Source organism: Molossus molossus, unplaced genomic scaffold (assembly GCF_014108415.1).
Source record: "Molossus molossus isolate mMolMol1 unplaced genomic scaffold, mMolMol1.p scaffold_m16_p_16, whole genome shotgun sequence".
In the NCBI taxonomy this organism is placed as follows: Eukaryota; Metazoa; Chordata; class Mammalia; order Chiroptera; family Molossidae; genus Molossus; species Molossus molossus.
The window spans coordinates 47,000,262-47,024,703 of NW_023425351.1; the positions used below are offsets into that span (position 1 = coordinate 47,000,262).

Consider the following 24,442-nt stretch of genomic DNA (forward strand, 5'->3'; position numbering starts at 1 on the left):
CAATTTTCACTGACATAGCTGAGTATTACCTTGAAACTTTGCATTGTGCTGGTTGTTTTTAATTTTTTTGATTATATCTCTAGATATGACAGAAGAATACCAATACTACTCTTCGTTGAGCTTATGTTGATTTGGAATTGTATCATTTTGATACAGATGGTTATAGAAAAAAATTTCCACTGGCTTATTCTCCTGTTATACATAGCATAACTTCCCTGTACTTTGATTTAGAATCGTATACATAAGTAGCAAAAATGATGAAATAAGTAGGAAGCTATGTCAAATACTTAGAAATTTAAAAAATCTTTTAAGAGCAATTATACTGAGAGGAAAAATGACTCAAAATGAACAGCTTCACTGGATGATTATAAAATTATTTTTTCTTCATCAATCCTCATCTCAAAATCATGTGCTATTATATGCTTTTAAAGCTGGGTGTAGCCCTGGCTGGTTTGGTTCAGTGGTTAAGCATCGGCCTGCAGACCAGAGAGTCCCCGGTTCAGTTTCTGCTAAAGGCACATACCTCAGTTGCAGTTTGTCCCTGGCTCCAGTTGAGGTCCTGTGGGTGGCAACCAGTCAATGTGTCTCTCTTGCATCACTGTTTCTCTTGCGCTCTTCCCCCCTCTCTCCCTCCCGCTCTATCTGAAGATAAATGCAAAAATGTCCTCAGGTGAGGATAAAAAATAGTAATAATAAAGCTGGGTGGAACAAATACTGGCTCTTGTTACAATACTATCAGTTAATGTGAATTAGCTCTATTTACAGAAGGGCTATTCCGCCCTGACCTCTCCAAGTACTTGCAGTTTGGAATAGCGACCAATAAATACAGTAGAGCAGTAATCTATCCAGGTAAATTACACATATAAAAAGTGAACTATTTAAAACATGTATTAGAAAATATAAAGTATTTATTTAAAAGACAGAACCATGCCATATGTTAAATCACTTTTTGAAAGATAACCAAATTATTTACCCAAGGAAGACTTTAAGTTTATAGATGAGTGGTTCCTAACCTTTCAAATGACTTCTTTTGGCAGTCTTGTAAAACCTATGGCCACCTTTTTTGAATAATGTTTTGAAATGCATAAAGTATACAATTAGGGTTGCAGGGGAAATTACTTATATTGAAATACAGACCCTAAGTTATGAACCCCAAGAAGGCACTAAAATAGTTTATGCATTGTAAATGGTTATCTATTATTTCCCACATGTCAGTTGCTACTGTGTGTTCAGAATTAATTATTTATGATATTATCTTAAAATAAAAATTCAGGAAGAATTTAGGTGCAGGTGGTCAAGTTTTATATCTCAATCAACCCCTTTAAAAACCTGCTATGAGACTGGACATTATATATGAGACAGGTTTTGTTTGCTTTCGATTATTTCAGCAATTACCTGAATTCTTATCTAATAAAGACCTATGCTTTCCCAATATGAGAGCAGGAGTTATCTTGACCTTCTATTGTGTAATCAAAATTTAAAATATGGTAGCTTACCATTCCACTTAACTGGTATGGCATTTTAGGAAATCTCTGCCTCCTTCTGTGATTCTTTTCATGTTTTACTTATTAACAGATTTTTCATTTCACACTATGAAAATCATGTCATTTATATTATTTATGAAATGAAGAAACAATGTAAATAAAATTTAAAGCTGACATCTCCAAACAACTTTTTCTCTAAACAGAGAAAAAGGACTATTTCCTAAGGAGTGACCTATTTGCTTTATAAATAACAATACCTTTTAAAGAACACAGAACATAGCAACTCATTTCAAATGATTCTCTGAATTTCACTCACAAGTATATATTTCAGTTATTAAAAATATAGTTTCAAAGAAGTAAAAGTGTAACATTTCACTTTCCACTTGGAAAAATTGCTTGATGGAATCAGAATAAATCATTTTGTATAAATAAATGAAATAGCCTGAATTTCTGTTTGGGTAGTCATAGATATTCCACAAAGCTTTACTACTACATGTTCTATAATGAGATAAGTTCAGTATTAACTTAAGATAATTGGAAATCTGAAAATAATATGAATATTGATACTGTCCAAAAATAGGCTTTAAGGAATCTAAGATATGTATATCCCGTTGATTCTGGTTATTTATTGTGATGAAGATATTAAAAAATATGTATACTAATAATTTAACAAATTATTGAGTATATTTATTTCTAAAGAAAAGTGTTTTCTCTAAAATCACATTTGTGAGACTAAATATAGAATTATTAGTTTTTAAACTGTCAGGTTACTTTTTTCCCTCTCTTTGACAAGTAATTGAGTCTTGTATATGTATTTATATTTAATCTCAGCTTTTTACCATATTCTGGATGCACATATAAAAATACTAAAGTTAGCCCTGACCTGTTTGGCTCAGTGGTTAGAGCGTTGGCCCGCAGACCAATGAGTCACAGGTTCAATTCCGGTCAAGGGCATGTACTGCGGTTGCAGTTCATCCCTGGCCCTGGTCCGTCCTGCGAGAGGCAACCAGTCGATGTGGCTCTATCATGGCAATGTTTCTCTCTGTTTCTCTCTGTCTCTCTCTCTCTCTCTCTCTCTCTTCCTCCCACTCTATCTGATGATAAATAGAAAAATATCCTCGGGTGAGGAAAAAAATACTAAGGTTATCTTAGGAAATCAATCATATTATGATACACTGACTTCAAAATATTTAAAAATTATTTGACTTACATATTACCCCATGAATTGAAAGTGTAAGATAATGATAAGATACATTGTAGAATAAATCCATTATTCACTTACTTATGTCATCTGTCTACTGATCTGAAATTATATGCCCAATTACTAATTACATATGGGAAGTTGTATTCTTTATTTCTTATTTAATTTTAAATTGTTTACATTTTTTTATAAAAATAAGATTGAGAGAATTTATAGGTAAAGTGAACATCCTTGATATATTAATCTTGAGGGAGACTAATGCTTGTTTTACCGTTTATAATATATAAGCATTTCCTTTTCTGTGGTTACAACTAGCTGGGGAAGTAATAGTTTGATTTGAATTATACTTCGGATTAGGTATTATGTTAGAATTCTAAGGTCAAAGCTAGTATTTTTTGGGTTGTCTCACTGATAATGGAGCTTGTATTAGAAAACATTTACTGGCCACATGTTAGGTGTATTATGCTAGACTCCAGGGATAAAACAAAATCAGTAATGCTAGATTACTTAAATGTAAGGATACTTCTTTCAACAAGGATTAGGATTTGATATTAGTTTATTTATGGTCAAAGAGATCACATTGTTTCAGAACCATTATTACTTCGATCAGTTAATATGCATTCTGAATTGTATTGGTTGGCATCGTTAAACAGCATTGAGATAGATGTCGTAGATTGGCTGATTAACCAGTTTTCTATACAGTGGTTGTTTTTGTAGACCATATTTAAATATTGCTACAGACTGTAGAGAAGCTCTGTTTTCTTATAACATTTTGATTCTTCTGTCTGAATATTTATGTGTATCAGTATACTGATTGTGTTGTAAGCCTTTTTATATCTTGTTTGGTATACTAAACAGCCTTAGGTTCTTGAGAATAGTGCTTATATGTTTTTTTCCACTCTTTAGAAAAGGTTAAAAAAAAGTCATTGAATTCTTATAAAACAGAATACTTTACATATGTTATATATTCAAAAGGGAATTAATTCCCTTTGCAGAGCAGGCCATTTTGTCTCTTTGATTATAACTGAGCAACTTCTATTATCTTCACTGGGAATTTCTATTAAAGGCAGATTTTGGTTCCTTAGGAAATCTTAAAATTTAGTGAGAATTTGTTCAGAATATGTTGGGGAAGAGAATTTTTCTTACATACTCAGTGATTTTAAACAATTACCTTTTGCATCATAACCAAATAGCAGAAGGGCACTAAAGATCAACTGAGCTGCTTTTTGACTAACATTTCAGGGATTGTGAAGCAGCAGATAGACAGCCATATCACAGATCCAGATCAACAGAACAACGGCCTCTCCTAGAGCGGACCACCACCCGCTCCAGATCCACTGAACGTCCTGATACAAACCTCATGAGGTCGATGCCTTCATTAATGACTGGAAGATCTGCCCCTCCTTCACCTGCCTTATCGAGGTGAAAGATAAATCAATCAGACTAACTTCCCCTTTGCTCTGCCAGCACACCATTTTATTTTCCCAGCAGCTAAATGGTCTCTTATCATTCTTGGCTGATCACTAATAACAATCAATACTAACCTTTTCAGTGTAAGCACACTATTGATATTCAGTGGATATAATAGTGTGTGGCTATCATTGTGAAATGTTTAACTGTCCTGACTGCATTTGTTTTGTGATTTCTCATTTATCAGGAGTCCTGGGTAAATCCCCACATAATGCACCTCATAACTATCATGTTCTTCTCCTACAGAATGAGAAATTGTTTGTGTTCATTAGACATCACCTTAGGAATAATCATCATAATGACAAATAAAACTAGATTTTTAGTTTCTTTCTATCAATACTAATATCATGTATTGACCATTATCTTCTTTAGCTGAATTTTGAATTGTTCAGGGTTTTATTTGTAGTTTCATCAGATATTTTCTAATAAATTGATATCTATTATAAGCCTGAGTAAAAATCTCTTTGGATCAAGGGAGAGAGGTTAGAGTTAAGAGTTTGAAATCTGGTAGAAAGAAATACCTTTTATTTTTTGAGCTGTAGAATTTTCCTCTTACTTTTGTATGGGTAGAATATTAATTTACATTAATAATCCCATGGCTTTTACTGTAGGATTTTATGTGCATGTGTATGTATGCATATTACACGAAGTTTAAACATCTTATACTATTTAGATAATCATTCAATTATCCATGTTGTATCTTACTTTTCTAACCGTTTAATCAGCAGCTAAACCTTTTTTAAAATTGCATTTATACAGCTATCATATGAACCAAATATATTAAAAGTATTTAACCCATTATATTGAAAGTGAATATTAATGTATATCTCGTAGGTCTCATCCTCGTACTGGGTCTGTCCAAACAAGCCCATCAAGTACTCCAGTGGCAGGACGAAGGGGCCGACAACTTCCACAACTGCCACCAAAGGGAACACTGGAGAGAAGTAAGTTTTATTTCTAATTATGTCATATTGGAAATACACATGGAAGCTAAGGTGAATCCAGATTTTTTTACTACCTTTCTTAGTTTTCTTCTTTTGTTCATTGAATGCCTTAGCTGCTTTTGCTAGTAATTAAATAATATTTTGCATTTAAAGTTTGTAATATTTGCTAATAAAATAACCTACTATTTATTATTGCTCTTGCACATTTTACAAATTTGAATTAATGCATTTTTAAAAGTAAACTTAATGCTCTTGCTTAATAAGCAGTTGAATAATATTTCTTTGCTACAACTAAGTTTGTATAATTGTTGATAGTTACATAAAGTTTATTAGTAACTAGCCAAATCAATTTTCACACACTGCGAAGGACTGGTTAGCTGATATACAACAATGGTGATCCTTCTCAAAACTGGAGTACCAGAAAAAGGTAATCATGAATATACAAAGAAAGATGCATGTTGTACTGATATTTTTAATACTTATTTTGAATACTTTCAAATTTTTGCATAAGAAGCATTCTTCGCTTACACACAAGTGAACGTACCCCCCAAACATCTATAAATTTTTGGTTAGAGGACCTCTGAAAATATGGAAAGATAGAATATAATAATTTATTTTTATTGTTATTTTTTTAAATGGTCCTTTTATATGAGTAACTGGATGTGCTGTACCAAAAAAACAAAAATTTAATTCAGCATTTAACTTTTCTTTAATTGATGAAACATTCTGTGCCTTTGGAAATTTCTGTTGTTTTTAACCCCTGTGCTTTGGTTCCTTTCTTTGTTTTGTTTTTATTTTGTTTTTCCTAGACAATGGAGTCAAGGAGATAGAACCTTGTGAAGGTCTGTACATAAAGGAGGGTTTGTTTTGTGCTGCAGCCTTTTTGTGGGGCTTTGTAAGCAAAAATAAACCCAACTGCAATTGATGTCCTTCTATTGTATAGACTTTATATACAATAAAATATGTTGTTTTATGATTTCTGGTAAAGTATTTGACTTTGGTTTAACTTGGAAATTATGACAAGGAGTTAAATTTCTTTGATTCACTCAAGTAAGAATGCAAAGAGTTTAACTTCTTTTAAATGACAAGATAAAATTTTCTCTTTTTAAAAAAATTTAATTGTCTTTTAAGCAGAATTCTTTGTTTTGTGCAAAACTAACCAAAGATATCAATTGCAGTCTGTGTTTATGTCATTGAGGTTATACACCTAGTCTAGTTGTAGTTATCATCATATATTTCATTTTGTACTTATGATGATCTTTTAATTATTAAATTTGGCTTTCTAGAAGAGGAAGTTGTTGAATTAGATAGTGCTTGTGGTTTGCATTTCCTCCATCATTTTTCATGTTGTAGCAAGATTGCTTACAGTATTTAAAAGTTAAATATGTACAGATTTATTGTCATAGTACATTGTAACTCAAGGGAAAATATTGAGTCATGACATATGATGTGTCATACATTTACTTGGACAACACAGATTTTCTCTGCTAATTATACAATTCTGAAATTGACTTTGTAATTTTAAATAATTAACGGGTTTATTTATAAAATAATCCCCAGCACATAGAATAATGCCTGGCACATAAAAGGCCCTCAATAAATATTTGTTGAATGAATACATTAAATATTTATTTAAAGACTGATAAACTACTTCAAATAGTGTATAAAGCACCACTACAATAATCTTGTTATTCTATATATATTTATATTCAGATTCAGATTCTGTAACCTATTTGTAACAAATTCTCAACTGCATTGAATTTGGGCAGCATTACTTTTATTACCTTATATAACTTGGAACAAATTTTGTTCTTGTTAGTTGTAGTTGAATGATTGATCAACTTCTATTTTATGGTCATTTCTGTTTGCTTTGTGCCATGATTTTACAACTCAAGGCTATTGCAACTAATGGTCTGTTATGCAGCCTGATAAAAAGATTTCAGCAGCATTTCTATAGTTCTGAATTATTTGCATAAGAATGGGGTATATATTTTTAAAAGTACTTTCCATAAGGAAAGTTCTGTAATATATATGGAATTTTTGTTACTCCAAGATAGAATTTTGATGTTATTTGATGACCTATGAAGTCAGAAACATAGTTTATATAACACTTTTTTTTGTAAATTTAGTTTTAATATCTTTTATAGTAATCTACTGAAATATGACTAGCTACATTCTTTGTACTAATAAATAAACTAGAAAACTGACATAGAGTTGATACTGAAAATCAGGACTGAGAAAGTTTTAAAAAATATTTAGGTTGATTTTAGCTAGGGAAAGAGAGAGAGAAGAAAGGGAGGGAGGGAGGGAGGGAGCAAGGAAGGGAAGGAAGGAAGGAGAGAGAAAGAGAGAGAAAGAGAAAGAGAGAGAAAGAGAGGAAGAGCTATCTGTTGTTCCACTTATCCATAGTTTTGTTGGTTGATTCTTATATGTGCCCTGACTAGGGACTGAACCCACAACATTGGTGTACAGGGACGATGCTCTAACCAACTGAGCTACCTGGCCAGGGCAGAGGAAATTTTTAATGGGCTTCTCCACAAACATTCTATTTACTATCTGTTTTCTGCCCTACAGAATCTATTAAAACCAGTTTTTCTTTAATGTCTCTTATTGTGGCTTTTCTATTTTCATAAATAAGAGAGGAGAGCCAAAAACTTCCCTTTACCTTTCTGGTTTGAAATAAAAGGGTTTTTGTTTATTTTGTTTTGCTTAAAAGTATAAATGATTTTCACAGTGTTTTTATAAAGGTTCATATGAAGAGCAGTAGCTACATGATTATGTGATTTTCTTTAGCTTTAAAAGAGATATGTGATACCTCTATAGAAATCTTCAACTTCTAACTGAACTTAAAGGGACATAACCCAAAATAGAGAGACTATCAACTGATAGTCTAAAACTAATTATGTTTGGAATATCTCTAAAAAGTTGTCAGAAGTTGTAATTTAATTGCATTATTCTGGAATAAAAGTAATAACATTTTTTTTTTTCCAATCTTGTTCAACAGCTAAAAAATTAGCAAGTCTTAATTTAATTCCTTTTCATTTTGGTTATGTTATATTTTAGTCTGTTAATTAAATTTATTTTAAACCTTATAAATCTATATTAATATTGATGGTAGTATAGCATTAGTCATCTCTTTGAGAACTAGAGAAAATAGAAGCAATATAATCAAAGTACAATGTACTAAAACAACTGTAATTCACTACTAATATATATATGTGTATATATATGTATATAATTTTTTTCTAACTTTGATGTGGCATTTTGTAAAAATGAAAGGTCTGTAATAACATATTTTGTTTCTTAGAAGAAAAGCTATGTAATTTTATTTTTATAAGAATGTGCCAAGTTAATAGACAAAGTTTTATGCATGCTTTACACATTTATCACCTTTGCAACTATTTTAGGGGCCACAATTTCTCTTTTAAAATCAAAGTCATTATAAAAGGAGACAATATGATTATTTGTTACAGGTATACTTATTTGCTTCCATAACATGTCAGAAACTTTTTGTTAGTCTTTTTAATAATCACTAATATAGCATGAATAATTTGAAATGTTTTGTTTCACTTAAGAGTAACAAATATACATATCTGGCCTTATCATTTTTTTTTACTTTTACTTTTGCAAATACAGAAGTTAATGAAGAAACTGGGGATGTGGAAGAGCAGGGGGCAGAGAAACAGGGTGAAGAGGTCAAGGCAGGTCTGTCTGTGTGTCTAAAATAAATAAATGCTTTAGAAGTGTGACTTTTAAATTTTAAATTTATAAATGTACAGCAAAAAACAGATTGTTTTTTAGTACTAATTTTAAAATAAATTACCTAAATTTTAATGGAGAGACATTATATAAGCTATCTAGCTAACATAACTGAATATTTAATTTACCATTTGAACATTTTTCTAATGTTTAATCAAACAAAAATTATAGACAATGCTTATGACCATGATTTATACTTATCTTTTACCCCAGCTTTACATTCAGTTCATTTATTTATTAAAAAATGTTTACTGAGTACCTACTAAAATGCTACATTTTACCACGTTTTACACTGAGTAAAGGTGTATTGAAATTTTAGCCTTTTCTTTTAAGAATTTTTCTTTCAAGGATTTTGCAGAGGCAAATTACAAGAAAATACAGAGCAGAATGTAAATTCCAAATTTTAATTATTAAAACTTTTATAGACTATCTCCATTTTGTCCATAAAAATTTTCCCCTAAAATAAGCACAATTAACTGTAAGTAACCTTTTCTTCATCACAGCTCAATATTACTTTAATATTTATTGACAATTATAATTTCTTCCCTAAGAGTCCTCCTTCCAAATGGTTATGGAGACAACTTCATTTTGGTGTTTTAAGTCCCTATTATATTTTCATATCATAATTTTTGCCACTTTCTTTGTCAGAAACTTAAAATGTTATATAATCAGTAAATATATTTATATACTTCTTTTATTTAATTTTTACTATTTTAATTTGAAACTCAGAGTTGAAACCAAATCTTACCTAAGCTGTTGTTTTAAAAATATATTTTTAATTTCTTTGAACAATGCAGGATAACTTTAGATTTAATTTTATTGTTTTACTCATCATTTTTATTCATGAACAGTAGGGTGTATTTTGTTTCTTTCACATTGTGTGAAAGCAATGCCATTATATAAGTTGTGCAGGAGGTGTATTTTCATGGATACATTTTTCAGTGGTGTATGTAATTTAAGATAGAAGACCTCTTAAGCTACAGTTGTTAATTTAATAGTAACTATTTTTAATGTAATACAGATGAGAAAAATCATCAGAGTACATCAGACAATGAAAGCAAAGGCAAGTTTAGCTGCATGTTTATGGAAATGTGTAACTGTCTCTGTTACGAATTTCTAGTATACTGCCTACTAGAAAGTCACACATTTTTCATTTTCCTGAAATGCTATAGGAATAACATTTTTATGACTACTGTAAGAATGAACTGTATTTCAATTTAACTCTGTAGTTAATATTTTTGTATTGCTCATTCTTCTATGTCTTACAGTAGTTCATACAAATAGTGAAAGGCTTTCATACTATTCTTGACTTAGCTTCCACAGTAAAGTCATGTTTTAGGATATTGTTAGTTTGGGGACTCCAGCAATAGTTAATATTACTTTTACTTTTTTTAACTTCACTAAGATGAAGAAGCCCATTTGTTCAACTAGTTTGTTGCCTATACTACATTCTCAAAATTAAGTTAGTGAATCACATCAATTCTTAAATTAGCATAAAACCATCACTATAATCTTCCTAACTGTATAAAATGACTCATTATTCTTCATTTTATTTTGTTTTTATTACTTTTCTTATAGGGTAGGAAGGATACACTTTACTCTTGTGTTCACTAATGAGGTGTCATGTTCAGTGCATGGATTTGTTTCCTAGTGTGTGATGTCATCTTTTGTGGTGTGCTTGATTTTTATTTGGGTTGTTAATGACATTAAAAATTAATAACTATTGTCTGTTTTCAATGTTATAAAGACAATGAGGGAGAAACACCAAGCCCACCTAATAATGGGAAAAAAGGCAAGTGTTATATGAAGTTAATAGTGCCTTTCTGTATATTGAACCCTCAATATTGACTTTATGATGTGCATAAATATGCTTTCCTAAATTGAATAAGCATAAATACAAGTGTTAGTTCCAATTTAAGTTGTCCAATATTTAATGTGTCTGCTTTTTTTTTTTACAATATATTTCTGAATATGAAATTTGTCTTTAAAGTACCTTATTATTGGATTCTGTTAAAATCCTTTTTCTATTGAAATTTATAGCATTAAAATCAGAAGTTTTGCTTTGATGGTCTTGTTAAAGAATAAGATTTTGAGGAAAATAGTAATAGTAATATTATCATGCATTTATAAAAACAAAATAGATTTTTTAAATTCAGAAATTATTTTAAAATTAAACTAATTAAAAATACCTTAAAGCAGAATTTTAAAGTAGATACATAAGGAAATTAACTTTATGAGTTCAACAATATTAAACAAATATTTATAACATTTGTAGATTTTTTCACAGTTCCATATACATGAATTAATATATTGTATAGGTGAATAAAAAAGATGATTGATTTTAATAATTAGATTCAATTTTTCTATAACTATTGATGACTTATCTCTATAACCCACCCCAACAAATTTTTGTCATAAACAGTAGGACTGTATATGTTTTATAGTGATTGATAATGTAATATAACTGCACATGTTGATTTAGAATGTTAGCATTTAAAAATCAGTAAAAAAAAATCAACATTCTTAAACTTCTCTATGTTATAACAGCTTGTTCTTGTTATGGTGACAAACCAAGAAATTAATAGTTTTGTCCTTCAGTAATGTAGTTGAAATGTCCTTCAGGATTGAATATATTTTTTCTTTCTCGTTTTTATCATTCATAAGTAATGTCTGCAATGTTACATATAAGATCTAATTAGCACTAAAATAATTTTATAATTTTTCTTGTTGTGGAGTGTTAATTATTCATTAATACCCTTCCATGTATGAAATTCTTAAAACTGCTAGGATATTATAAAAAGGCAGAAATAACATAACAAATAAATAAAATGTTATAAAATATGAATATTTTCTTTAACACAAAAACAAATTTAAATGAACTCTCAATGTGTATTTATATATTAGTCATTTTTATCTTGACTGCTATAATTTTTGCTTAATATCTATGAAAGGACATGTTCATATGTACTTAAATATATGTCAGTGATCTGAAAGAGTAAATATATCTTCTTAATTGTTCACTCAATTATTAAGGTGCAACAATTTTTAAGAAGGTTTAATGCCATTTTATATTTAAGTGCATTTAGCTGTATCGATCTATTCTCTGCTTCAAATGAAGTCCTAAGTTAAGTATTTTAACTGATGAAGTACTCTCAGCAGGGTTTTTTTTTGGGGGGGGGGGGTGTTTTCTGACATCTAGTTGGCCCTGAATACTGTTATATCGTTCACCTCTACACTGTTCTGCTGTCTTGATGTTTCCTTTGATTATGCGAGTAAAAGTTCTACTGACAATGATTATTGGGACTTCAGTTATGCACAGTCATTCATTTATTTTTTGTGAGTTCTATAAAAACTCTCACTGCAAAACATCACTATTGTTATGTAGGCCAATCCTACACATGACATAGTTGGACCTAGAAAGGAGGTAATGAATAAAAATTTGAAAGATGAGAACTCGGTTTATTTTATATATGCTCTTATTCGTATTTAGTTTGGTTTTTTGATAATCTACATATAATTAAGGTATCTAATATATCCGCTTGTTGTTTTCCTTTGGAAGAGACACGTTTACTATTTATTTTTAAATCTCACAGTAGCGTTCGTGAGTAAGATTCCAGAGGTTAAAGGGATGTTTCTATGTAAAAACAAAACAAAACAAAACAAAACAAAACAAAACAAAACAAAACAAAACAAAACAAAACAAAAAGGTAACTGTTAATTGCAGCTCTAACCATGTGTTAGAAATGCCCAACCATTGGATTGAATGGTGGACTTACCACCATCCCCTCTCTTTCTGAATCAAAATACAAAGGGAGAGATAGGAAGAAAACCATGGATATAGTGACATTGAATACAAGTAAAGAAAGTACTTGAAGCAGGAGAGTATTATCAAGAGTGTGAAATAATCACTAGGTTTATTAAGTAGAAAGTCATCGTGGGAACTTACACTAAGAATAGTTTTAGTGGAGTCATAGGAGGTAAAAACCAATTAGAATGTATTTCAAAGAAGTGGAGAGGCCCTAGCTAAGTGGTTCAGTTGGTTAGAGTGTCGTCCCAATGCTCCAGGGTTTCAGGTTCAATCTCTGATCCCCAGTCAGGGCAAATATGAGAATCAGCCAATAAATGCATGAATAAGTGGAACAACAAATCAAAGTTTCTCTCTTTCTTCTCTTCCCTCTCCCTTCCTCCCTCTCGCTCCCTCTCCCCCCTTCCTCTCTAAAATCAGTAAATACATACAAATGTATGTTAAAAATAAGTGTAGAGAAATGGAGACAGTGAATATAGACATCTTAGAAGTTTGGCTGTAAAAGGAAGGAAATACATAAAAATCCACAATTGAGGTGGGAGGCTAGGGGAATAGAATGTGAAGGAAACTGTTCAGTCTTTGTCTTCAAAATTGCGATCTACCAGTGTACATGCCTGTAGTTTACCAAGATATCATTCAGTGTTCTGTGGCTTAGCTTCTAGATTTAGAATCAAGACTTTTAGATTTGGAAGGAGCCTTTTAAGTCTTTTAATAAAACTGCTTTCATTTACTGATAAAGAGCAGAATTCTAGAGAATAATTAACTTCCTCTAATCCACATAGTAGCAGATCTCTAGTCTTGACACCCAGTCTCATGCATTTATATACCATGCTTCTTCTGATAAATGGCATTCCCCCCTTGCATGGGTCTTAAGATTATGATATACATTCAGAACCAACTTCATAAAGAACAGGTACATCTTGGGGAATGGGGGTGGGGTCTGCGTAGGTTTTCAGTCCAAAATATTTCTCCCACTGCTTGTTATAGTACTTCATATTCTGCTATTCTCTAGGGGCTTAATTATTTTAATAATATAAAGCTTTAAGCTTTCCAGAACACTGAAATGTAAATATTTCTGAGGGGACTGACCTGAGCTATTACCACATACATCTTTGCATGGGAGGCAAGTTAGGACTTGTAAGTGGAGAAAGTTAGATGTGGGGAGAGGGATGCTAAAAAATGTGGTAAACCCTGGCTGGTTTGGTGGATAAGCAGTTAGAGTGTCAGCCTGCGGACCAAAGAGTCATGGGTTCGATTCTGGTCAAGGGCACGTTCCTCAGTTGCGGCTCAGTCCCAGGCCCTGGTTAGGGTCGTGTGGGAGGTAACTAGTCGATGTGCCTCTCTCACATAGATGTTTCTCTCTCTCTTTTCCTCCCACTCTATCTGAAGATAAATAGAAAAATATTCTCGGGTGAGGATTTAAAAAAAACAAAACCTGTGGGCCCTGGCTGGTTCGGCTCAGCAGTTAGAGCATCAGCCTGTGGACCACTGAGTCGCGGGTTCAATTCTGGTCAAGGGCACATACTTCAGTTGTGATTAGTCCCCCGCCCTAGTTGGGGTCCTGTGGGAGGCAGCCACTTGATGTGTCCCTTTCATGTCAATGTTTCTCTCTTTCTCTCCCACTTGATCTGAACAAAAATGGAAAAATGTCCTTGGGTGAGAACAAAAAAGAAAAAAATATGGTAGAACACTAGGTACCTTGGAGGGATGATAATGGAAGACTGCCTTGAACTAGCCCCAAGTCTACTCTAAATAACATTACTTGCTGTATAGATGTGCTATAAGTTTACTTTTAAAAATAATTTGCTATACTTAAATTGCTTAGAACAATACTTGTCACATAGTAATAAGTACTACAGATGTGTTAGCTATCATTACTAGTATTTCTTAGTGATGTCTTGCTATAATTTTGTATTTTAGCACACAATCTGAAAACTTTAGATCTAAAGTAAAATTAAACCTGCTTATAATCATCATCCTGAACCCATTGTTCAATAATTATTGTTTAGTAGTTTTTAGGAAATTAGTACGCTTGATCAAGTAGCAGGCATAAGAAATGACACCAAGGGGGGGGGGGGATCAAATTGGTTGGCAATATAAGATATTGCATAATGTGCTCATACAGTTGTACGTGTTACAATACATGTATAAAAATCAATATGAAAATATTTAGAATACTTTTCTTTAAGTCAGAGGAAAATTTAAATCATTAGGTCTTTTCAAGTTTCGTAGTGTCTAGAGAATTACAGTGGAAGTCAATACTTGGGTCATGAGCTCAGTTCTACTCCTGAGTTTATGGCCTCTGGCAAGGTTTTTCGTTTCTGTGGACCTCAGTTTCTTCTTCTGTAAGTAAATATCCCATAAGGATTTTAACACAACTAAGTGTTTTTGGATATGTGGCTGATAATGCCTAAAGTCTCATATTGTTTTCTTTCCAACTTACTGTTTATGTTGCTGTTGTTTATTTGGTTGGTTTTAGAAACTTAATAGATACAACCTCCTAATTTGCTGTTAGTGAATCAACATTGTTGGGATTATAGTCTAAACCCTACTATACTGCCTATTAATGTTTTAAAAAAATATGTTTTTATTGCCCTGGCTGGTTTGGCTCAGTTGTTAGAGCATCGGCCCATAGACCAAAGAGTCGTGGGTTTGATTCCGGTCAAGGACATGTATTTCGGTTGTGGTTTGTTCCTGACCCTGGTTAGGGTCGTTCAGGAGGCAACCAGTCGATGTGTTTCTCTCACATCTATGTTTCTCTCTCTCTCTCTCTCTCTCTCCCCCCCCTCTCTCTCCCCCCCCCCTCTCTCTCTCCCTCTCTCTCTCTCTCCCTCTCTCTCCCTCTCTCTCTTCCTCCCTACATTCCTCCCTTCTACTCTATCTGAAAATAAATGGAAAAATATCCTCGGGTGAAGATTAAAATATATATATGTATGTATGTTTTTTATTGATTTTAGAGAGAGGGAGAAAGAGAGAGAAACATCAATGAGAGAGAACCATTAATTGGCTGCCTCCTGCACACTCCATACTGGAGATCAAGCCTGCAGCCCAGTCATGTGCCCTGATTGGAAATTAAACTCGCGCCCTCTAGGTGCATGGGAAGATGCTTAACTAATGGAGCCACACCAGCCAAGGCCATGTGCCTATTTAAAAATCATGTCCCTGAAGATACATAATGAGACTAAAGTAAAAAGGTTTGTTCCTTTAAGCCTCAGTGTATAGTTGCCTACATTATTTCAAATATAGATGACCTTATAAATAAGAAAGGAAGAGAAGAAGGAAGGGTGGAATAAGAGGCGGGGCAGGTTACAAAGAAACCAAAAGTAATAATTTTGACAGTCTTTGTAATGGATGCTTGCTTCTGTAGATATTCTAGAAATTGGATACCATTTAGGGTGATAGGATATGTATAGACTGTTTTGCTGCCTCTGTATTCTTATGAATGCTTCTAGGGTGAGGAGAGCACCAACTATGCCATTGTTGACTTCCTAAATACAGTTCGAAAGCCATCTTCTGTTTGTTGTTAAAAATAACATAGACTGAGGAAATTATGAAAATAACATTTCTCTGTGATAGGGTACCAGGGAAAGAGCACAGGTTTTAGAACCTTGGCTCAGGGCCTACTTTTACCATGTACCAACTGTGTGACTATAGGCCCTTAATCCAAGTAAGTTCATCTGAGAAGAGGAAATCTTAGCATATTTCTTTCATTTCCAATATGCCATTTTGGGACTCAAATGAGGTAATGCCTGTGAAATTGTAAACTAGGGTGGCTGCTCAGTTCTTATCCTTATTAATCAACTCTTTGTCTTCTCACCTATAGAAACCACCTGATAGAAGGTCCTTCCTGCCGTTTATAGGATCAAATATGATGCTGTATGTGAAAGCACATTGAAACTTACAGTATTATACAAATATAATCTTGCTATTACAGGAATTTGTACTCTTTAAATCATAGTGTTGGTTACATGGTGTGATGAAGACTAACTGGAATAGAGTTATTTTGTAGAAATGTGGGTTTTTAAAATATCACTTAGAAAGCTCCCCTCAAAGTTAATTCTTTTTTATATTTTTAAAATTTTTAATTAATTTTTATTACAGATGTCCCTCCTTTTCCCCCCATTGACACTCTCCTTAAAGTTAAGTCTTAATGAGTAAAATTGTTCTTCAAATTATCTAATATGTATTAAATAAATCTTTAAGCTTTTCTATTTATAAATTAAATTAACAGTGAATATTTACTACAGGCATTTGTAAAATACTCAATAAAAATATTGGTAAAAAAATCCCCCTAGAACAAACTTTTTTTCTATATTTGAATGGATTCACCATTTGCATTTGAGGCATTGATATATATTTTTTCAAGGTAATCATACCAATTAAATTACATTATATATCTCTGATTTTTACTTTTTAACCTCTGTTAGTAAATACACACTATCATGAGCCAGCACTTTGTAAATTTTAATTCTTATATCTTTATTATTTTACATTAAGGAGACTATTTTATTTTTCAAATTACCACAATAGTCCATTAATAGAAAAGACTGTCTTTAAGGTGTTATGTGCTCAGTGATATTTTTGCTATTTTGTTTAAAGTAACTAAAGCAACCTACAAACAATTTGAACATTTTTCTGCAAACTAGGTTGCTTTTAATTACTTTAACTGTTTCATTATAACTACATAACCCATAAATTCAGATAGGGCTAGGTATGGATAGCTCTTAACATTGTTTTTTGGGTAATAAAGGAATTAATGATTCGGTGGTCAGTTTTGTTCTTTTTATGACTTTAATTCTGTTTTAAAATAGACACTTGGGCCCAGCCGGTGTAGCTCAGTGGTTGAGCATTGACCCATGCACCAAGAGGTCGCTGGTTTGATTCCCAGTCAAGGCACATGCCCAGGTTTTGGCCCGATCCCCAGTGGGGGCCATGTGGGAGGCGGCCAATCAGTGTTCTCTCTCATTGATGTTTCTATCTCTCTCTCTAAAATCAATAAAGAAAAAAAAAATTTTTTTTAATGAAAAATAAAATAGACACTTGGGCTTGATATAGGGTTTAATAATAGCCACATTTAAAGACTTATGGAAATTTTTCTAACTTCTAAGTGTCTTAATTTCATCATTTCTGGATAGACCCTCTTCCACCAAATATGACTACTCAGTCTAGAATCATAAGAAGCAATAGCGAATCTGTAATTTCAGGGCAGAAATAACCTTAGAAATTTTCAAGATCATATTGCTCACTTCACATATAACAGATTAGTGGCCAGAGAGGCTATGAAACTTGCCTAAGGTTATGTACCTAATTAAATGCAGAAATGTTCGCAAAATACACCATATCTGGCTCAGGCCAGTAACATATCTATTACCTCTTCTATCAATCATTGATAACCTTGATCTTGATCTTCTTTCTTTATTGTACTGGCTGGTATTTATAAATTTATGGCTATAGGACTTTTTTTTCCCACTGGTATATAGTTTAAAGAAATACTTGTTAATTTTACTATGTTGACACAAGACAAATGACTTTATAAACAGTTTATCTTCTGGTAAATTGTCAACTCAAAGAAAGTGTTTAAGAATTAAAAATGTTATGTGTTAAGAAATTTTTCTTCATACTTCAGAGGATGCTTTCTGCCAATTTACAGATAGGCTGAAACGTTTCAATAGAAGCCTTTTCTACTTTTACATACTCAATCTTATTTCAACACAGAGCTTGCCTTTTATTTTTGGAACATCACAAATTATCAAATGACAAAAGATGAAACAACTTTTCAAAATGACATATAGGAAGGATTTTAGAACATTTGACTTTTAACAACTCTGTAATGCTTGTAAGATCTTTCATACTGTCTTTTGGTAGGTAACAAAGTGCAGGTCATTCAAAATTTAAAAATACTTTATTGTTAAGAAGCTTATTTTTTTTCCGCAACATGGGAAAATTAGTCTGTTGTATTTGTGTGTATATGTGTGTGTGTGTGTTACTACAGATTAATTTTAATTAAGGAACAGATGAGTCCTTTGTTCTTATAACTAAAGGAGGTTGCACTGAATTCTTTGAGTTTGTCAGAAAATTGTATATTCTTTAAAGGTTCAGTGATTTCTCTTTCCACTAGCAGTTGATTGAAATATTGCATCTTTATTAGATTATTTACTAATTATAAAATTACGGTGTCAGCTACATACTCAGCTGTAACTTTAATACTCCCAAAGCAAAAAGTTTGTTTTCTTGCAGTAGCTAATTGATATTGGACCAGTATAAAGTGTCTAATCATTAATAGCATTTATTTAAAGTCTAGGAAAGGGAAAACCTTATCCTGTACTTAATGAAGTCAATTCTAGCAGTCTATGTAATAAAAAATAGTAGTGTATCTGCACTATATATGCTATATTGTTATAGCATATATTTCCATTTTTGACAGTGATTTCATCGTCTTAATTATATTATTTAGCTTAATATTATAAAATGTTAATATTCTACTACTTGTAGCCAAAGGGATGGATAAGGTACCATAGATTAAAATATGCATATATAGTACCTGTCTACTTGACTTAGAGTATAAATTTAGAAACGTGAACAAGTTATAAGCAAGTGTATACTTAAGTGTTTATGAATGCTACTATGATAGTAAGATTACATGGTGACCAGTGAATCTTTTGATACGTGACCTGCAAGACCCTACATGATCCATATGCCCCGAGCTGCCCATCTCATTTGATCCCATTTTCTGCCACTTTCCCCTTTGTTCATTCTGCTTTAGCCATGGAGACCTCCTATTGAAATCCACAGTGCTTTTCTAGAACATTTCAGTCATGCTCCCGCCTGAGGGTGTTTGCAAGTGATGTTCTTCTGCCTATACTGCCTTCTCTCCAAATAATATACAGCTAATTCCCTTACTTCCCTAAGTTCGTTACTCAAAATTTGCCTTCTTTGTGAGGATTTCCATGACTCCTCTGTTCAAACTTTCATCACACCATGGGCATTTTGTTCTTTCTTAGCTACTTCATATTTGTGTTCTTAACACTTACTAATGTCTAAGCCACAAAATATTATACACACTTATCTTGTTTATAATCTATTTCTCCCACTAGAATATAAACTTTATGAGAGCATGGATTTTTGTTTATTTTGTTTGTTGTTATATCCCCAGTACTTAGACATGCCTGGATTATTATAGGTGTTGAGTATATATTGTTGAATGAATGACTATTATGCCACACTACAAACAATTCTAAATAATCTCATATAAACCAGGTAACTCAGTTTCAGTGATACCAAGCTAATGTTAATTTGTTTGAAACCGTATCCCTATTATACATACATTTTTCTGTCATTTAATGAAAGTACTAAATATGGTAGTAAAATAATTAGCCATTTTATCTTATCACATATTAATTCTAATTTCTCTTTATATAATTTGTGCATTTTAATTTCATATATACATTTCATTTCACCACAAAAAATGTTTAACAGAATGTCTACTTATAAAAGAAACTAATATTACGAATATCAACTAAGAAAAAACTTATTTGTCTAATCAGTTTAATTGTCACTTTCTTTATACCTTCACCCCATTGATTTTATTGGAAGTAAATTTTAGTCCTTTAGATTTTTGAAATGTATTTTAAAAAGTTCAAATGTCACATTTGTATATTTAAAACATTAACTACATATTACTAAAAATTTATGGGAGAATTTAGGGGGAAATCATTTTTTTGAATCCCTGAAGTATTTATAGGTTCTCATTATGAGCATTAGCTAATGTTTCTGACAAGTTCTTATTATTGTTTTTATTTACACTAGAAGTTACATGGGAAGACCAACAGAAAAGGGTGAATGGTACAATAATTGATGACATACCATTGCCGAAAAAGAAAGACCAATCTGAGCCAGGTTTGTCAGGATTTGGAAAACTGCTGAAAGCATGAGAGAATAAGCATTGCAATTTCATGCTTTGTAAATACGTGTGTGCTTGTGCCTCAGTTTTCTTGTTTTGCTGTGAACTTCATAGTCTGTAGAGCCTATTGAGATTAGAGTGGTGGATACTTTAAGATTTACATAGAAAATTAATTCCATATATTTTGAAAAAGAGCAATTATTTTATTATTAAGATTACTTCTTTAGGAAAAAATGACAAATATAACCACAAATTGGTTGTTTTGACTCAAATTAAAGTACCTTAATGAAGAGACACTTGCTTTCCTAAAATGTATTATACTACGCTTAATATATTATTTAAATTGTGTTTGTGGGCCAGTCCTTATTTTTTCAAATGCTATTGAGGTAATAATACCTCATATTGGTAATGATTTAATACAACTTCTGAAGGTAAATATATTGCCAACAACAACAAGGAGTAATATAGCATTTAATTTGATAAAGAGTCTTTTAACCATTAATTCTACCAATGAGTTGGCTATTTTCCCCTCCTCTCTTTTGGAGAGATGTGTTCATAGAAGACAAAAACTTCAACCAGGATTAAAAGGAACAGAGGCAAAGTGTAAAGATAGTCAGCTAAATAATCGGTATTACTTTTAATTAGCAACTGAATGGGAGTACATAAAAAATTTCATTCAAAATTTTAGAAGGCAAATGGAGTTTTTGATAATATCATTAAAATGGATGTGTGTCTATAGTAATAGTGTTAATGTATATTAATGTGGTGACTCATTTCCTGTTAGATCTCTAACTTATTAATCAATATTAGTTGCTGTCCTGTTGTATGCCAGGCATTGTGGTTGACCCTGAGTTATTGGGGTAGACAAATAGATACAGCAATTGCCCTCATACAGTTTACATTCTGAAAAAATACATAATCTAAAAATAATTATACTGATGATTTAGTTATTACCATTGTGATAGAGCTATTAAGGAGAATAGGATGCTTTGAGGAAAAGTATTACATAAGTCTAGAAAGCAAGGAAAAATGCCATAATGCAAATGACTTAATCTATGAATTCTCTTATAGTAAAAGTCACATACTGAAAATGTAATAAAATAAATTGGATTTAGTATTAGAAATTTAAATACATTCATAAAGTTGTAAGAAAATATCTTACATGTTTTTTCAGATCTTTAATTCAAAAATGACTTAGTTTATTTGGAAAAAAAGTAGTATATTGTTATATATTATATATCAGTATATTTAAGGTGATTTAAAAAGTAAACAAAGTATGTATAAAATTAGTTTTATGTTGTGATTTATATAACAAATATCATTACTGTGAAAATCTCTCCTTGCTATATTGTGTGCTGTGAGTTTTCCCTGGTCATGAATTATTATTTATTTGTTTGTCTTGTTTGCCCTCATGTTTGATCACATGGATATGTTTGTGGGTATATATATATCTATGTAAATAAGTTATATTGTATATTAAAATCATGAAACAATGTAACTTTTGGCTGAAAAATATTGTTAAATCTCACAAACAAAATTTTAAAGATCTTTACATAATGTTTTGTATTCTTGTATATATTTTATATCACGTAAGCCATCGAATTGAATATAAACTATGTGTGCAATAGAGGAAAGCTAATGTAATTAGAATGCCTTAATGTTATGGTTTAAAGTGTTTATAGATTTTCTTATCTGGGCAATTGTGCATTTTCCTATATACTAGGAAATTCCTGGATACTCAAACCCTTATTGTCATGAGTAAGTATGCAATATGCCAAGGCCATAAATGCTATGTTAAATTTTAGTTTTCTATAAATATTTCTGTTTATTTCTAAAATAAAGGTAGGATATGTAGAGAATATTCTTAATTTTGAAACTTTAGAATGATAAAATAAGAGGAAGATAGTGAGATAGCAGGTAAGCTAATTACTTTTCAATAACGTTTATGAGCTTGGGCTTTACAGAGATATATTTAAGTACATCAATGATATTAGAAATCTGTTCATCATAATCATTGTCTACAATGTACTTTTACTCACTGAAACCTAAGAGGTTACCTTCCATTAATTGTCAAACAATTTTCATTAGAGAATTATTGTAGTGAACTTGTGGTATTTGAAAAAGTTTGGAAGGACTTAAACCCAAACCTGAGATGCGAAGCTGACTATGTATCAATAACATATATTGTTATCTTTTTCTGTTGCCGTGTTATGAAAATCTGTGCAGGAACAGTACCTTGTAATTTTACCATTTTTATGATGTATGCTAACAGTAACAAAAAAATCACTTGTAATTTTTAAGTATAAATTATAGAACTGAAGGGGTAAGTGGCATTATATTGATTGAAAAATGAGTTAACAAATATTTGCATAAACTTTAAGTATTATGGACTAGTATCTGCTTATTTTGAAGAAAAATCTTGACATCTCTGAACTACATTGTCCTAAGAGGATAATCAGTAAAAGAAGTGATCTGTTTTCAGTATCGCTAACTGAAGCAGTATAGATGGAGAGCCCTGGGAAAAATACTGCTATTAATATCTTTGGTGTGCACATAAAATATAGGCTTATTTAAAACCAAGAGATTTTAAACTCCGTGTTTTATGTATAATGTTTAGAATAAATCACTAAATGTCTTCCTCATGTGGAATGAGGATTAGATTTTGTTTAGGCCATAAAATTAACAAAACATTTAATGCAAATCAAGGCTATATGAGAATGGCAAATCTGTTGTTTATTTTCTTCAATGAGCAATCTGATTCTAAACTAGAATACGCTAGTCTATAATAATGCACTGTTATTAAACATTGAAAACAAACTTTATTGAACTTTATTATAATCTGCATTTTGAGTTTACCTGTTCTTATAGTAATTAGAAATGTATCTGAGAAAAGAGCATATTTATACATGAAATATATTATCTCAAATTTTTTTTAAACTCATCCTACAAAAATGTCTGGCAAGAAAGCTAACTTCAGTTAGACTGAATGAATGTTTTAGAATTGATACAGTTTCTCAGTTCCCCGTGAGAAACAGGAACTAAATAGTTCAGAATCTACTTAGAGATATAATTTAAATTATTTCTAATATGTTTGAAGATTAATTGTTCCTATTTATGAAAGGCTAACCCACCTTGATTTGTTATTTTTCGAAGTTAAAGGTATGCTGTATTTAGGAAAATCTTGAATTGATTTAGCTACCCTTGCTGTGGTTACCTTGAAATCATGACAATGCTACCTACGTTACTGTTTCTTATTTGAGAAATACGTTTGTCTAGAAAACTAAGGACAGTGAAACACTTTGCTGAGTTGCTGTGTGATTGTATGGTATTTTGGAAACTGAAAATATTCAAAGTAATGAGTTATATTCTACTACTTGCTATAATATCCTGTGTGCATAAGCCCCTAGGGTTAGTGTTATATGATTTAGTTTATATATTAACCTTTACTTTTTTTAGATTTGTAACTGTAGCGAAGGTAGGGACATCTTTTCTTAGTTCTACCTTTAATATGATACTTTATAAAATTTATATTGAGGAAAAGTAAACAAAGATGTATTTATTTTATTAATGAATTTTATGCTTTAAAATATTTTTTTCTTGAGTAGTTTGATGTAAAGGACTTTAGTTTTCTTTTATTATTAAATAGTTTGATATATTTTAAAAGTAAAAACAATTTATTTCAGTCTAAATTAGTATTCTAAATTAGTCTTCTAATTAGATGTTGATCTAAACCATCTAGCCTGGAAAAAAGAATTAAGATTGTTTCCCATTCAGTATTAGGAGGTTAGTTATTTCTAACTATTTCTGAATTGTAGAATGAATGTACTTTATTTTAGACAGAAAAAAATAGTGCTGTAAAACAAAGTAAATACTTTATAC

At 31.4% G+C, this 24,442-nt stretch overlaps 1 protein-coding gene across 13 annotated transcripts in view; it reads left to right on the top strand.

Annotated features, from left to right (window-relative positions):
• RIMS2 (regulating synaptic membrane exocytosis 2) overlaps positions 1 to 24,442 on the top strand; it is a 513,935-nt gene that overhangs the window by 321,640 nt on the left and 167,853 nt on the right. For 8 of the 13 annotated variants that reach the window (XM_036264303.1, XM_036264293.1, XM_036264304.1 and 5 more), the window contains 3 exons: positions 3,928 to 4,107; positions 4,990 to 5,099; positions 5,909 to 5,941. In XM_036264303.1, the coding sequence (XP_036120196.1) occupies positions 3,928 to 4,107; positions 4,990 to 5,099; positions 5,909 to 5,941 (323 nt within the window). Of the gene's footprint in view, positions 1 to 3,927; positions 4,108 to 4,989; positions 5,100 to 5,908; positions 5,942 to 20,521; positions 20,560 to 24,442 lie in introns of those variants that run through there. The other 5 variants (XM_036264306.1, XM_036264294.1, XM_036264297.1 and 2 more) reach the window with 2 other exon arrangements.